This window comes from Papilio polytes, unplaced genomic scaffold, assembly GCF_000836215.1.
Source record: "Papilio polytes unplaced genomic scaffold, Ppol_1.0 DF822067.1, whole genome shotgun sequence".
Classification (NCBI taxonomy): Eukaryota; Metazoa; Arthropoda; class Insecta; order Lepidoptera; family Papilionidae; genus Papilio; species Papilio polytes.
This window is the reverse complement of record NW_013527137.1, coordinates 5,718,223-5,735,228: the sequence shown is the minus strand read 5'-3', so window position 1 is coordinate 5,735,228 and position 17,006 is coordinate 5,718,223. Positions and strand designations below refer to the sequence as shown.

Below are 17,006 nucleotides of genomic sequence, written 5' to 3'. Positions count from 1 at the left end.
GCCATCTAGTTCACATTTTACATATAACGGCCAAATTAAGACCATTATAGACGTTGTACATATTTAATTAAATAGTATTTAGTTTAATTTATTAAATTTCTTCAAAAGAAATAAAACTAGGTAGAAACCATTAATCAAAATATTTTTTATAAATTGTGATTTAATACACAAAATAACATCATCTCAATCATCTTCCTCCTTATCCGACTCCCGTCGGGTCGGTGCAACAGGTTTTGTCCTCCACATAACTCTATCATACGTCATCTCAGTCATTACTCCCTTATTGATTATGTCACTTTTCACGCAATCCATCCATTTCTAGGTCTATCTCTGCAGGTTTACCCTTCCACCTATATTCCTTATATTTATATAGTTTAGTTAGTTTATTTTTCAACCGATTGCCGGAGGCCTAACTGTAGTCCCACATCCTTCCCACTCTTACTTACAAGAAAAGGATGTGAAGGGAACGTGGATATGGTGCAGGAGATGCATAGGAAGGGGAAATTCCTCTTTATGTGCGTTTCCTCCTTCGACTAAGGGTAGGAAACGCATATGCAATTGCTGATGTCTATGGGCAGCGGATGCTGCGTCATTTTGGCGGATTCAGGTGGCCGCTTGCTTGTTTGCCACCTTATAATATAAAAAAGAAAAAAAAATCAAGTTATTGTCAGTACCTTAGGGCCAAGGTCAGTGTGGGGGCGCGTGGCCGCGCGCTGCATGACGTGCGCGGTGACGGGCTGGAAGGCGAGCGCGGCCGCCAGCAGCGCCACCGCGCCCGCAGCGAACGCCGCGCCACCCGTGCTCAGCGCCAGCGGCAGCAGACAACAGAACGAACCCACCTCGAGTAATAATAATTATTTTAATTTTTTACTAGCTGTTCCCGTGCGGCTTCATCCGCATAAAATTATGAAAATGTTATTTTATTGTTTACATGTTACATATCAATTGCAAATGTCAAAATGACATGACATGATGACAAAACATGGCAACCATGCTTCCTTGATGTTGGTAGCAACTTATAGTTTTCCACATTTGGGTTTTTATCCAAAATAATTAACCCTTTAAGTTTAACAGCGTGAAAATATAAAACCTAAAGCATGACGTAAGTGTAGGGCTTTTTATTAAAAAAAATATTATTTAAAATATGCTGTAATTGCTGACATCTTAGGCAACAAAAAAGTGTGTTTACGCGTTATTATAATAGTATAGAGTATAGATAGTATAGATTATTCAAAATATGATGGGATTGCTGACAGCCTACGCCATGAAGTAGTGTACGTTTATGCTTTATAATATTAGAATAGAACTTTAGGTTACATTAGCACAGATAGGGAAGAAAATCGACAATATTTTTTTTAAACTCTATAATTCATTAAAAATTAGATTTATCCCACTGTGGTCTGTTCTTGGCAAGTTTGGTGAGGATTTAAAGATACTGACCTGCAGCAGCGATATGAAGCAGGCGCTGCACATCCAGAACTGCGTGGAGTTCCACAAGCACGTCATGAAGTGACGCGACATCGTGATCAGTGCGAACAGCGACACGTCCGCGTCGCGCGTCATCTGCGCACGCACAGTCTCTAAGTGCTCATTTAGCACATCCCTTAGTGTACATTATACGATATCTACTTTAAGTAACGATTAACTACTGATTGTAGCAGCCATCGTGATAAACTTGCCCTTACCCCTAACAGAGGGTCTGCACAGTATGTGCTGCTCTTCCACTACATGTTATGTAGGTCAGAAAGTCAGAGGCCCATTTAATTATATCTCTACTAACTAAAATGGCTATTTTTACGTGCAATATTGAATTATTAAAGAGTAATGATTTAACAAACCTTAGTATTGCAGTAGTTAGTGAATGGTTGGTTTTGCCATTTATTTAAAAGCTTCAATAGTGCAGCGTGAAAAATTAATTGCACGTCAAATGTTGGTCAAACATTTGTAATGTTGCGATATTGTAGTAAATATTTATTTCTTTCTAGTTACTCTACTTCATTTTATTATATCGCCAGTGCGTATGTTAGCTCTATAGGCGCTTTAGGAGATATTTCTACAGCGCCACTCTGTCAGGCGCCCAAGGTGGTTTGCCCAACTGCGCCTTACCTTGCTGCTTACTATATTACTTATTGACATACTAGCTTTACCCGTGACTCCCTCCGCGGGAAATTTAAAATAACTTAGTAAGTAGCGTATATTATCACCCAGAGTAAGCTCTACATCTGTGCCAAATTTCATCGAGATACACGGATCCGTTCCGATGGTACCTTCTAACAAACATCCATCCATATAAACTTTCGCATTTATAATATTAGTATACTAGCTTTCGCCCGCGACTCCATCCGAAAAAAGTGAGTAGCCTAAGTGTTCTTGCAGACTATCCTCTAAATCTATGCCAAATCTCAAAATTATCCGTTTATTCTACAAACTCTAACAAACATCCATCCATAAACTTTCGCTTTTTTCTTAGTAAATGTAGTTTTATTAAATTGCTTGTACATTATCGTCATAAATAAGGAAGTGACAGGGAAGTGACAGGAAAAACAAGTTTTTTCCACACATGGCATAATATAACCCAGGGGTTACCGATAGTGAGCACGGCACGGAGTTGAGAGCGCGTGCGAGCTGTATGGGGCCTACGCAGTTCGCCGGCAGCTGGTACGCCGGCATCTTCTGACACAACACCGGGTATAAAGGCTCCACGGCAATGCTGAAAATATTACTAACTGGATATACATACCTATTATATATTTATAGATAGCAGTGAGTATATTATTTAGTACAAACCTGGCATCAGCTTGCATGAATATCTCCATATTGAGGCAGTTCGCTGCAGAACCCATCACGCACACCACTTCGCCGTAGTCCTGAAGAGGAATTGTAAATTATTGTTGTTAAAATAAATTATTGTTAAAATATATTTGACAGGTAAGTATGGCGTGCTTGTTACATTTGACAGGTAATACATACGAGTTACATTTGACAGGTAAGTAAGACACGTGTTACATTTAACTGGTATGTATGGCGTAGTGTTACATTTGACAGGTATGTATAGTGTAGTGTTACATTTGACAGGTATGTATGGCGTACATGTTACATTTAAAAGGTATATATGGTGTAGTGTTACATTTGACAGGTATGTACGGCGTACATGTTACATTTGACAGGTATGTATGGTGTAGTGTTACATTTGACAAGTATGTATGGCGTACATGTTACATTTGAAAGGTATATATTGTGTAGTGTTACATTTGACAGGTATGTATGGTGTAGTGTTACATTTGACAGGTAGGTATGGCGTACATGTTACATTTGACAGGTATGTATGGCGTACATGTTACATTTGACAGGTATGTATGGCGTACATGTTACATTTGACAGGTATGTATGACGTACATGTTACATTTGACAGGTATGTATGGCGTACATGTTACATTTGACAGGTATGTATGGTGTAGTGTTACATTTGACAGGTGTGAGAGTCAAACCTGCATGATCTGTATCATGTGGCGCACGGAGCTGGAGGTGCAGTCGGTGAAGAGCGAGACGAGCAGCGGCACATTGTCCACCTGCTCGATGTGCGGACGAATGTTCTCGATTCCGCGCGGCAATTTTGCCTAACGACAATTTTGGACGTTATACCTATGACTGTAGTCATCTACAGACTAAAAATATTTGATCCCTTCATTTATAAAAAAAAACTGGTAACATATTTTTTTTTTAAATCATGAAGTTTGTTTACATCACACGTAATTGTAAATTGTCATAACAATATGTGATGGAAATATCGGATTTTGTTACCTTATCTGACAGTGACGTCATTTTTAAGATATCTGAACCTCTATCAGCTTGTGGCGGGACAGGCTCTAAATGTTTTTGTAAGCAACAGTTATAAAAAGCAGTTAATAAATAAATTTCGAAAGTCATAAAATCCATACTCACATATCATAAAATTAAATCGATTTTGACACGAGTTGTTTACTCATTTTAAGATAAATCGCTTGTTCTTCTGTGTTTGTGTATATTAATTCAGGTAACAAACTCACTCGATTGCTCATATCGAAGTTAACAGGTGCGGAGTGGTCCGTGGAGTCTGTGAGGCAGGAGAGCGAGCGGCAGGCGTCCAGCGGCGACTCCGCGCCCTCGCCCTCGCCGCCCAGCAGCGAGTCCGTCGACTGCTGGGAAGCTGACACACTTCCACGCTAACAAACGAACTAACGTTTAAACGCTACGATATCCACGTATTAAAGTGAACTCGTAGGAGTCGATTGCATTGAACATATTAGGGAATGTTTGAGTAATATTGAAAACCATTTTTTGTGAGAAAACATAAAAAATAACAGTGCCATCTACAGGATTCTTCAAGTTAGCATTTTGTATAGTATTAAAAGAACCCTTCTAGTATATTGCTGTCACAATTATATATCTAATTTTTTTAGTACATTAGCAAACCTTCAATTATCTGGAACACAATCATTTAGTAGTATTTGGTGATACAAAGTGTGGAATATTTAGAATATTTACGTCATAGAAAACTAACCTTAAAACCGCTATGCGTTGTAATCGAGTGCCGGGCTTTTTTGATCTCGTTGTCAAATTTGACAGTTGTGTGCTCCACATTTATAGCCCCCGGGGCAGACATCGACAGCGCCTTGGATGTGTTCATATTGTTGCTGTAGAAATAATTCTATAGTATGAAATATAACATTTTTAAGTAATTTAAAATACCTACGACCCCTGAATTGTGTTAAGTGTTAGTGAAATGTATATTAATACTAGGTACATTCCCATCTAGCGATTGTATAGTATTATAAAACACTAGCTGATGCTCGCGACTTCGTCCGTGTGAATTAAAAAGAAATGCCTATGTTACTCACAGAAAAAAATTCTCTTCATAACAATAGTACAGATAGATTCTGAAAGTGTTTTTTATTTAATAACCTATATATTACTAATCGCTAGATAAGAATTTTGTAGCAAAAATGCAAGTGTTAACTACTTGAGTGTTAAAAATCGTGCAAATTAGAGTCAAGCAAACAAACAAACAAAAATACAAGAGTGCATTCGATGAATCGTGTAGTTTAATATTGTTTAAAATATCGCTGTGTACTGCTCAGTGTGGTGCTCAGAAAAAATTAAAGGGGTATTACTGGCTGAAAAGAAAAGGCTAATAGACTAAAAAAACAATTTTAATCTTTAAAGAGTCTAAATTACTATTATAACCTATTTCGGCCATTAAACTTACTAATTAAAAAACATAAGCGCAATGGCCAAAAATAGTTGAATTTCAAGCTTTTCAAAGTATTTAGATAAGTCCTACGTCACACCTCATTAAATTACTTAGTCGGGAATAAGAAAAAAATAAAGCTAATCTATGGTTTACGAGAATCGTATGTATAAACATCTGTAATTTTATTTTATAATTCGTTTTTGTTATAACAGCAAAAGTAAATTGAAGGTAATATCTATTATTTATCACTAATAAAAAATAATAATAAAAACATAGATATAATACAGTTGACATTTGTAAGACAGTATTTTTGGCAGGTGTATACGAGGCGTGACGCCAGACGGCGCGACAGAGCGTTAAAGACAAACCTATAGAAGCCGAGCGCGGCATCGTAAGTGTTGATGGCCCTAGCGAGTTGCGAGCCGGTGTTAGCGCGCTCCTTGCCCGCCGGCAAGGTTTGCGACGACAGCGGCGACGCCCCCTTGCTGTCGAACACATCCAATCAGTGTGCGCGGTTTGTGCTTTTATTCACTAAAATGGCAACCCTACACCATCTGTCAGCGTCAAAGATTAAAACATTTGACAGCGTCATAGACAAAACCCCGCAATGAGACGTCATACGTACAGAAAAGCGAATTGTGAAGTGCGACAATTTTAATGATGGTATAATTGCGTAAAGCGATAGTTTAGAAGAATAATGTGTTGTCTTAGAAATGATGCCGCGATTTTGTCGAACTTTTTTTTAATAGGCGTAATGTAAGATAGAAAGCTCACAATAGAACACATAATTTCAGAGTAAAAATGGAATGAAAACATCTAGAAAAGGGCAACACTAACAAAATAAACGGGACAATTAAAGAGAATGGGTTAAAAATGTTGCGTGTTTTAGCCGCGTTTGTGATAAGTGTATTTCGATGTAAACATATAAAACACAATTACATATAAATCCAAAGTATTTTGTTAAAATCCATGTCCCAGTGATATGAAATATTACAAGCATTGAAATGGACATCAGATGTATTAAAAACCATGACCCCCAATTACCTTATTTCGACACAGCTTTATTATTAAACGTTATAATTTAAAACGCATCATTCTCTGTCAAATAAATGCAAAATATTATTATTAGTCAATATTAACAATAATTTTAAAGATGTAACCACAAAGGCAACAATGACAAACAAAACGAAAATTAATAATATATTTAATAGTTACAATGAATACTGTAAAATTAGAAAAATAATGGGTTTTTTATTTGTAACTGTAAAAATATCCTTACCCTCTTTACGTCTCTCATCACTTTAAATGATTTAAGACCTCCTTGATTTAACCTTCAAGTCTGGCCGAAAATAATAAAATCTTTCAATTCTTGCTCCATCAAAAAGTCTATCTTTTATTTAACCTCTTTGTTTTATCGGTAACTGGCCGAAATGCCGTTTTTTTTCTTCTTTATTTTCTTACCTAGCGGGGTCATCACTGATGAGGGAGATATGACAGTTCCAGCCAGACTCGAGGCCCATTTTCTCGCTGAAGACACGCGACCTTAGCTCGTTCTCTTTACTGAAGTGCACGAAGCGGATACAGGCGCGCTCCAGCCGCTCTATCAGCTCCACCATGTCGCTCTGAGCCTGGTACTGCATCGTCACCATGCCTATGAAAACCTGCAATATCACATATATCACCTGCAATATCTTACTAATTTTATGAATGCGACAGTCTAGATGCATGTTTGTTAGAGTTTGTAGCCTTAACTGCTGAACGGACGCAAATAAAATGTCTGGAAGAACCCACAGGCTACTTATTTTTGTTTTTTTTTTTATTCTGCGCGGACGGTGTCGCGGACGAATGCTAATTAATATTATAAGGCGGTAAATTTCAAAGAGAAGGTACCCCTGAAAGTGTTTGGAAGAAAGCATAGGCTACTATCTTAAATAAAGTGCATACGAAGTCACAAAAGCTAGATAGAAACATTTACCAGTAGAAATCTAAACTTAATCTACAATAGTTATATGCTAACCTGATTGCATTGCATGTCAAAAAATCCGTCAGCGTCACTAACGTCGTCATCGGTTATTTCATTAAACAGCAATGAATCTAAAAAATAAAGAGTTAATATAACTTTAAATTAGTTTTAAAAATAAAATAAAAAAACAAAGCAAGTGGTGAAAACCTGTGGAGTGGAAATGTAGCGCGGGCGCGTCCGCCCACTGCTGCGAGTGCGGCGCGTACAGCCGCCGACTGTCCGCCGGCAGCTCCAGGTACAAGTGCGACAGAGACGGCGCTATGCCGCGCGTCAGGGGCCTGACAAGATACGGTATATGTTCTACACTCTATAGATATACAATAACCATATGGTAGTTGGCAATTTTGTGAGCATCATATATTAATTGGGAAATTTTTACTCACTGGTAATTCTAAAAACTAGCAGGCCTGTCAATGTCCAAAAAAATACCAAAGAGATTCGTGTTGGTCTATATTAAATCACGTAGACAGAAAAAGAAATAACAGTGCGACAGAGAAGGCGCGGTGTCACATGCAATTGGCTCGAGGAATTAATAACTCCTAGAGAAACTACATCTTCTTACTAATATTTTAATAATCTTATCCTTATTAATATTACAAGTGCGAAAATTTGGATGGATGGATGTTTATTAGAGTTTGTAGCATAAATTTCGGAGCTGATCTCGATAAAATTCAGGGATGTGTGGGAATGACTAGAAGAACCCATAGGATACTTACTATTTTTTTCAGTTCCACGCGAACGGAGCCGCGGGCGAAAGCTAGTTATAAAATAAATAAACAATTATGTTACTAACTTGTAAGCAAACGCAGTGCAGTACGCTGTGAGTGAATTCCTCTGATAGAAGTCAATAATCTTCTTGCGATCAGACGGCGATATCGGAGTGAGGTCGCGACCGTTCCAGTAGTCAACACACGAGTCTAATATTATATCTGCAGTTCCCTGAAAACAATGATACAAGTCGTAACAAAATTTACTAAGTTACTATAAAATATTCCAATAAGAAACAGCACAAATATCACAAAAACTACTGTAACATTCGTACCTGTGTCAGCATTTGCAGTTGATTTGCTTGGTCTTTTACTATCACAGCTAACATATGCGGCAATGGTACTTTCACACGCGTACTCAAATGCAAGGAACGCACGAAGCGAGTCTCACGTCTTATTGTATCAGCTTGCTAAATGAAAAAAAAATATATAAAAAACAAACTAATTACCAGCGTTTATCTTGTTGGTCCTTCGAGCAGGATGTACATACCAAATGTCTGAAGACAGCGAGACAGTCTTGGATATGGTAAGATTCAGCCACGGAATCTGTGAAACCAATTTGTTTGGCCAATTCGCAAAGGCAACGACGGTTTGTCACCGGCACCAGGTCTTCGCTGAAAGTTCATATCGAAACTAATAAATAATGTATTTTTACTTGACAATTTTAAATATAACAACAATGTTAATTAATAAATGAATGTGTTGACTCAAACAGTTGTAATCTTACTAATATTATAAATGCCAAATTTTTTTATGAATGGATGGATATTTGTTAGAAGGTATCTCCAAAACAGTTTAACGACTATGGATGAAACTTTGCACAGATGTAGAACATAGACTGAAATAACAGATAGGTTACGTGCTTTTGTTTTAATTCCGGACGGAGTCGCGAAAAAAGGCTAGTATGAACACAAAATTTACAACTTTACAACACTTAACCATATACTTACGGATTTAATTTTAAACCGACATCCCAAGAGAAGGAGGTAATTAGTCTGTGTTTATACATTACCTGTACTGTGCTTCGCATGTGAGATGTGCGCAGAAGTGCGCGTACGTGTGTCGCGGTGCGGGCGCGCACGTGTTCAGCAGCGCGGCCAATCCGAGCGGCTTCAATCGCGCGATATGCGTCCGCCATCTTTGTTCATCGAACTCCACACGGAACGGTGCGTTCTGATCGTGCGTTAAATCTAACACCTATAACATAGATTAAAAAAATACAGAATTAAACCTCCTTCTTTTAAGCAAAGAAAATATGGCCAGATTTATTGTTTTTTTTTTATATATTTGTTAAGCTATTGCTTGTATTGTAGCATTAAGTCGGTATTGCCAACACTAAAAAGCTAATGTGGTTTTAAGACTCATATTACTTTAACATTATGTTACAATAGGCATGATAATAATAATTTGTCATATTTATGTGAAATTTTAAACAGTGGAATGTTAACAGTTATATATTAAAAAAAGAATTTAACACTTCGTTAAGTTTAATTGTGACAAATGGACATTTAAATGACTCTAAGTGCCGGAATAAATATTTTTTTGTTAAAATAAAGAAATGCATGTACCTCCACAATGGTAGACGCATCAGGATTTTGTTTATTATCACCCATGTCCATTGTGGTTTCACTTTGGTGCTCCATCGAGCCCACGAGACTAGTTTTGCTTGAGTTTTGAGACATGGGACTTGAATTGCGAAGGAAGAATACCTTTTCCGCTGTCGGATTAGGCCATGATAGGATGCCTTTTTTGTCTATGCAACACAAAGCCTGAAAATTTGCGTATTTCAACATTATTTATTGTAAACTGTTATTTGCTGCAAGACATTGGAATATTAAAAATATGCATTAAAAATTGTAGAAGCAAGAAATAAAAAACAAAAAACTCTACATTCACAATATATTCCTATTATACTAAACATAAATGCGGAAGTTTGAATGGATGGATGTTTGTTAGAGTTAACCATCTAAACAGCTGAATGGATCTCTATGAAATTTGGCATAGATGTAGAGAAAATTCTAGAAGAAATTATAGGCTACCACAGTATCACTTTGTTTTACTCCTTGCGGACAGAGTCGCGGGCGAAAGTTAGCAGTTAATAATTTTATTTGTTAGGGCATGATTTAATATCTTACCGATAAAGATCCGAGCACATGAACAATATTTGCAGTTCTAGCGACCATATCCTCTCTGCCGAGTAATATATTGAAGAATGTCTTTCCTAAAGAACGTAGACTGTCAGGTTTGAGGTTAGATTCGCTCAGCGCCTGTATTAAGGGATCACTTGCGTCTTCTGATATTGAACACGATTTCGGTCGAACATACTTTTGACGGGTTTCTGATAATAATTTGAACCTGTAAGAAATTTTACTTATATACTATGGAATCTTAAAATTTTTCTAGTGAAAATTCACTTGTTTCCGACTTGTGGAGTTGAGTGGTATTAACATATGGTGAAATGTGGGTCGCCAGGGGGAGAGCAGTTTAGGAAAACTGCTCTCAACTGGCCTTTCTCCCCCTGAATGTGTACAGTCAGCTCCACAAATGTGTTAACAGTTACAACACTTATAGGCTTTTGGTTTTAAGCATACATATGAACTAATCTATCCAAATAATGTGTTATTATTATGGTTGCAAGCATACAGAGTCGCGCATACATGATTTTAAAAAACGAAAGGGTATACAAGTTTCTGTAGTTTCGTAAATGTGCAGCTGAGTGTACTAAGTAATTCCAATAAAATGCTTCTGAGAAGCAAAACAGTAAGAAAACATAATTACCTTGCTAGACCGTAACAATTCAGAGTGACCCAGGTTATTGGGAATATAATCTGTAGAAGAGGTAATGATGCAGCAATTGTTTGTAAGAAATAAATCTCGGTCCAATGTGTGATGCCGGGCAAGTGGTACATATGTCGGAAGAAACTTGCCACCACCATAATTGATATTACAAGTGGTAACACAATACCTTCCATTATTTTTACTGTACACTGAAAATTAAAAATCATTGATTATTTTTTTTTAAATGTCAGAAAATAAAGCTTACAATTTGAGGGTCGTATTTCTTACTGTTGTATTCAAAAATAGAAACAATAGCAATCTAACTCACCAAATATCTTTGCTTCTCGAATACTGTCACCGGTCTACTTGTAGCCTGATCTAAAGCTAGTTTTAAATTCTTTAAGTATGGTGTTTCTATCATTTTGTAAGCTTTATTTTGATGTGGCGTACGTATTCTTGGTGTGCTAAAATTATCTTTATTCTGTAAAAAATAACATGTATTTAATATTATGGCACCCTTTACGGGCATCACCAGCCGAGAGGCTGAGTCTAGGGAGGTTCAAAGTATGTTTTTTGTCTATTTTACATTTAAAAAGTGCAGAGAGGGTCATGTTTCTCTCCTGGCAATGCCTATGCACCCTGTTTTTGGATTCAACCCTAGGAGTCAAAGAAAGTATCCTACCTGAGAGCCAGGTTGAAAGATCTGTCCAAAGAAAAGTTCAGGATCTCCTTCTTGTAGACCTTTGCAATGTCCTGGTACCTCCTGGCCAGGTCTTAGAACAATAACATCTCCCTCCACAAGTAGTGACCATGGTAAATTGACTATTGTTCCTGTTATGATTACATAGAAATATTTAACCACAAAACATGAAGACAAATTGATGATCACTTTAACAAGACATTAAAGAATTACTTAAACAAAGAACTGAACAAAGAAAAATTTATGGATGTGTGATAATGTTAAGAATAAAATAAAATAGATTTTTATTGTCACTCAATAAAAAACAGATTAAAAAACAAACTTAGAGCTTGTAAAATAGAATGTGGCAAAAGGAGGCAAGCTCAGCTAATGCTGTTCATGGCTGATTTTCAACTAGTTTCTTTACACACCAGAATTTATACATAAGTAAAGTAGAGGAGACATAAACTAGAGAAATATAAAAATAAAAAATATGTATACAATGGTATTTTTTTTATTTTTAAAGGCTAGTAGATAACAGTTTTAAGACACATAATTCACAACTATAAAGTCCATAGCAACAATAATGGGTTAATGAGAAATCAGTCCAAATCTTAAGTTTTCTTACCATCTCTGTAAGTCCATTGCAAGATGACACATGGAGAAAATGGGGCACATAAATGTGGATAATGATTGTCCTTCCATACTGCTTGTTCTATTGATTCATTTAATGTGTCTAAAACAAACATATAATTTATACAATTACATTTAAGTAATTCGAAAATACAAATTAATTATTTATACTTACTTAATACTTTTCGAACTCGAAATGTGATTTCATTTCTATATATGTATTCTTCATTAAATGCAACAAGGAAATTTAAAACTAATATAATAAAAAGGAACAAAGCTTCCCACAGTAAATAAGATTGTGCTAACAAACTTTCACCAATTAAATATGTCAAAATTAAGCAACTTATGTACACTAAAATAATGGTATAAGCGACACCAGACAACAGAACTTTATCTGAAGAAAATGATATGATATTACGAATAAAATCGTATCTGAAAATAAAAACAATAAAAGTTGATTAGCCGTTACTAAAAATTCTTTTCAAATATCGTACATACATAAATAACCCCCATCCAACATACCCTTTAAGATTTTTCTGTTTATGTTCATTTATCACACATTCTATATCATTCTGTAACCTAATTAAAGCTTCTTTTGTTGAAAATCCCAATATATGTTGTTTATTATTATCTTCCATTATGTTACATATTTAACTAAAGGAATTTTAAATCCTTCTTCATTTCATAATTATATAAATCTTCAATAACATCAACATTAAAATGATTTCAAAGTTGACTTTGATTGACAATGACAATGTCTAATTAATGACATTGACAGTTGAGCACTGATCGTCAACTAATAGATCGGTCGATTTTTTAGGGATGCTTTTGTTGTCATTAATTTTTAATAGCAGAAGAGGGCAAATGAGTTGTGAATCGCCAAATGTCATGAGTTCCGATGCCCATGGATATTCTATCTCTAACGTATTCAAAATCGAATCCTCACCGCTGCTAAATGTATAACCATCATTAAAACCGCGATAAATTAATGGATATATATACTATAATTATCTTCATATACTATAATTATATAATTAATGGATATACTCTTGGTATGATAACCTATCCATTTAGAGAGCAGTTATGCAAACAGTTTTGGTGTGGTAAGGTAAAAATGTTTGGATGTAAATAGAAATAGTAGTACGAAAACGGAATTAAAGTTCCCAACAGTATAAATTTAAATATGTACAATATCATTCTTTCTTTTCCACCTTTTAGACGACTGCTTTGCCACATACAGAAGGTTATAATGACACATTTAACACTTTTGGCGTGAGGCAACATTAAAATATTTTTAATTTATTGATTTGCTTTCGACGGATCAACGGAGTGAAGTTCGTGATACTTGGAAATACTATTCCAAAGTTTTTCTTTCTATTTTATGTAAGTACTTACGCTATTGAAGGCGTATTACATTTTCATACGTACATCTGGACTCCAGTCGGGCAATCTAAAGTGATCTATAAACATGTTTCACTCGAACGGTAGCAGTGGTGATAGATAAATAAGTGATGTGGAGTTGTTGAGTTTAGTCAGTCTGTCTTGTGTCATCGTGTCGGGACTACAGTGCGCCATTTAGCTCGCGATAAAAACACAAGGAATGTTTTTATCGTTTCTCGTAGTTCGCTTGAAACGACGGTCAATAAACTAAACCGTAATGTGGGTGACGAGAGTCATTTAGGACAATATTAGTAATGGCAAATAATTCATCAGATACCCGTTGTACAAAAACGAAGTGGAGTACGAGGAAAGGAGTATTACGATCATGGATTTGGTGCATTTTGTTGAAGTGCTTTATCAGTTTACCCTGCATATTTTCGAAATGTCTCGGAGTAGACATCACCGTTGCTGTGTACCCGCAAGGTGACATCAGTGTCCTTTACGGCGAACCTTTGGAAATATTTTGTGTTGGAGAAAATTACACCGCCAGCGACCTCGAGTTTACTGTATCCGGGGATCCTATTAAATCTGAAATAGTCAACGAAACAACAAGGCGATTGTATTATGAGAAGCCAAACAAACAAGTAACTACTTACTACTGTAAGAATAAAAAGACACAGAAGAAATGTACCAGCAGAGTGTTAGTTGAGTCTCCTCCAGAAAACGTAACTAACTTTAGCTGTTTGTCTAAAAACATAGAAGTTTTGAAATGTTCATGGAAAGTACCTGAATCTTTTAGTAACATTAATTACAACTTGACTTTCATTATAAATGGAAACCCAGTAAGAAATTGCGAAATCTTAGGAGTCAATAAAACTCGATATTGTATTTGGACTACAAGCAGTAGCCCTCGTTACAGACAGTTAGAAGAAGAATTCTATTTCAATCTTAAATCATGTAATGTGTTTGGCTGCAATGAGCAGAATTTTACAGTTGACCATTTTTCAATAGTCAAACCAGATCCACCATCAAAATTAAAACTGTTGTCTAATGATTCACATAGTGTTGAATTGCAGTGGGTTGTGCCTAACAATGTGAAGGACCTTCTGCCATGTGGTATAGATCATAAAATTGAATATCAAATTGCTAAAATTGATAATACAGCTTATTTTCATAGTGTTGATGCTTCATTTTTGCCACCAAGCAATAAAACATATAGATTTAGATTAAACAATTTGCCATATGCACATATGAAGTATGAAGTAAGAATTTATATCAAATCAAAGAAAGCTGTTAGTGACGAATTTTGGTCAGAGTATAGTTTCTATACATTTTACACAGCTAGTGAGAAACCTGGCCGACCACCAGAAATGACAGCGGGAGGATTTGATCAAGCAACATACAATAAAAACAGAATAATATATGTCTATTGGAAACAATTGGAGGAGTATGAGGAAGCTGGTGCTAATTTTACATATAAAGTAGTTGTTTCGCATGGTAATAAGTCGGAGACTCTTTTAGCTGATAAGAACAAAAGTTTGAGTTATATATATCTGGATGATGCACCCTTAGACGCTATGCAAGTATCGGTGTGGTCATACAATATGATTGGACAATCAATAAATAGCAGTCACATGTATATACCTCCTGTAAGGGATACCCATAACCTAGATGTCACCTCATTTACGAAACTTGCATATGAAAATGGAACTTATGAGTTATCTTGGGTTGGAATAGATAGAATAGATAACTATACATTATTCTGGTGTCAACACAATGCTACTAAAATATGTGCTGGTCGTTTAAATTTTACTACTTTGGAACCTTATAAAAACAAACATGTAATACATCTGCCGGGAGACTACCGATACCAGTTTGCAATTTCCGCTAACAAAGGCCGCAAAACTAGTGGTATGATCTGGGCTAAATGTGAAATATCCAAAGATGGGATTGCAATGTATGGATTCAATGTACATTTAAAGTATGATGTTCCTGGAAAATCATTTGTTAAATTGAAATGGTCCATGGATTGTGCATTAAAAGATGGTATTATTACTGGATATAACATAACATATTGTCCTGTAATACAGACAAGCAGTTTATGTGATGCAACTATTGGAAATCAATCAATTTTCATCTCTGATTCAGGTAAAATGGAAGTGAACATCACAGATTTGCTTCCATTTAGGACTTATCAATTCACAATAGCATTGAATACAACTTATGGCTTAAAGACTATTGAAAATGCTACAGCTGTCATTACAACCTCAGAAGATACACCAACAAAGCCAAGGAATATTACAATAACAAATGTAAGAAGTAATTCTCTAAATATATCATGGGATCCTCCTCTGCACAGAAATGGCAATATCGGTAAATATGTGATATATAACTTTGGACATGAATTCTATGTTCATAATGTATCTGGAACTGACACCTCGAGAAGTGTTGTAACTCTTACTGGACTGCAGGGCTTCACTAATTATTCTTGGACCATTCAAGCTTGTAACATTCCTATAGGCTTATGCTCTAAAGTTGGGCCAAATGAAGGTATTTTTGTGAGAACAAGAATAGGTGCACCTAGCAGACTTAAGGCTCCTACTATTAGAAATAACCCAGATTTTATAAAATGGGAGAAACCAGAAATACCAGGTGGAACTGTGGATTTTTATCAAATAAGGAGGATTAAAGATGATATGGAACCAGAAATAATGAATTCTACAGAATTGACATTTTTCTTGACACACTGTGAAGGTGGAATAATGAGTGAAACTTACCAAGTGCGGGCTGTTAACTGTGATGAAGATCCTGATCATGGAGCACTTGCAGATAAAGAAAATGTGAATCTTACCCGATCAAATGTTAATAATGTTTATTATGGGGAATGGAGTGAACCTAGTACAGTGGCTTGCAGAAGTAGAGATGGGTTAGCAGTGACATTTATATTAATGATTGTGTTTGCAATTATTGGTCTTGTATATGGGTCCATAAAATTGTATAAAAGATACAGAAAAATGGAGGATATTAAGCCAGTTTTACCTAATGGTTTAGGAATACCAGAGAAAGATATATCTAAATATACTTTTGGAAGTTGGAATCCATCTAATAAAGATGACAAACCATCATCAGATGAAGTTTTACTGCTTCCTGATAAAACTACAGTGTCATCTACAGATACTAAACAAAAAACCAATGACAACTGTGCTGCTAGCGACCACACCGACAGCACCGCATTGTCTGATTCCTCTCGAGAACCAGTCGATAGACAAGTTTCCACTTCAGATGATGGTTCTAATTCATCACTTCAATTGGAAGCAGAACCAATAAAAGACGATGATACTATTCAAAATCAAGAGGAGGACTCTTCAACTGAAGATATAGAGAGTTTCAGAGAAAACCCATCATACTATGTGGATAACAGCTTTAAGAAAAATCCAACAAGCGGCTATGTGCAACCTGTCGTCAATCCTACATCTGGCTACGTACAATCTGCACCTGCCCCTCAAAAGAGTGGAT

The 17,006-nt window shown here is 36.0% G+C and overlaps 2 protein-coding genes across 2 annotated transcripts in view; one reads left to right on the top strand and one right to left on the bottom strand.

Annotated features, from left to right (window-relative positions):
- Window positions 1–183: 183 nt before the first annotated feature.
- On the bottom strand, window positions 184–12,831 carry LOC106106892 (uncharacterized protein KIAA0195). Its single transcript, XM_013287550.1, has 24 exons — window positions 12,633–12,831; window positions 12,286–12,542; window positions 12,106–12,213; window positions 11,481–11,629; window positions 11,127–11,279; window positions 10,799–11,007; window positions 10,156–10,375; window positions 9,589–9,789; window positions 9,033–9,217; window positions 8,511–8,634; window positions 8,296–8,430; window positions 8,047–8,192; window positions 7,401–7,531; window positions 7,248–7,324; window positions 6,692–6,891; window positions 5,599–5,715; window positions 4,541–4,673; window positions 4,047–4,202; window positions 3,489–3,617; window positions 2,788–2,867; window positions 2,587–2,710; window positions 1,441–1,563; window positions 675–839; window positions 184–279 (listed from the first exon to the last, which is right to left on the bottom strand). The coding sequence occupies exons 1-24, from the start codon at window positions 12,746–12,748 to the stop codon at window positions 184–186; spliced, it is 3,534 nt and encodes a 1,177-aa protein (XP_013143004.1). The 5' UTR covers window positions 12,749–12,831.
- A 668-nt stretch (window positions 12,832–13,499) lies between these two features.
- Window positions 13,500–17,006, top strand: part of LOC106106890 (cytokine receptor-like) — a 4,044-nt gene continuing 537 nt past the window's right edge. Inside the window, exon 1 of the mRNA XM_013287549.1 lies at window positions 13,500–17,000. Coding sequence (XP_013143003.1) covers window positions 13,805–17,000 — 3,196 coding nt within the window. The 5' untranslated portion in view covers window positions 13,500–13,804. The remainder of the gene's footprint in view (window positions 17,001–17,006) is intronic.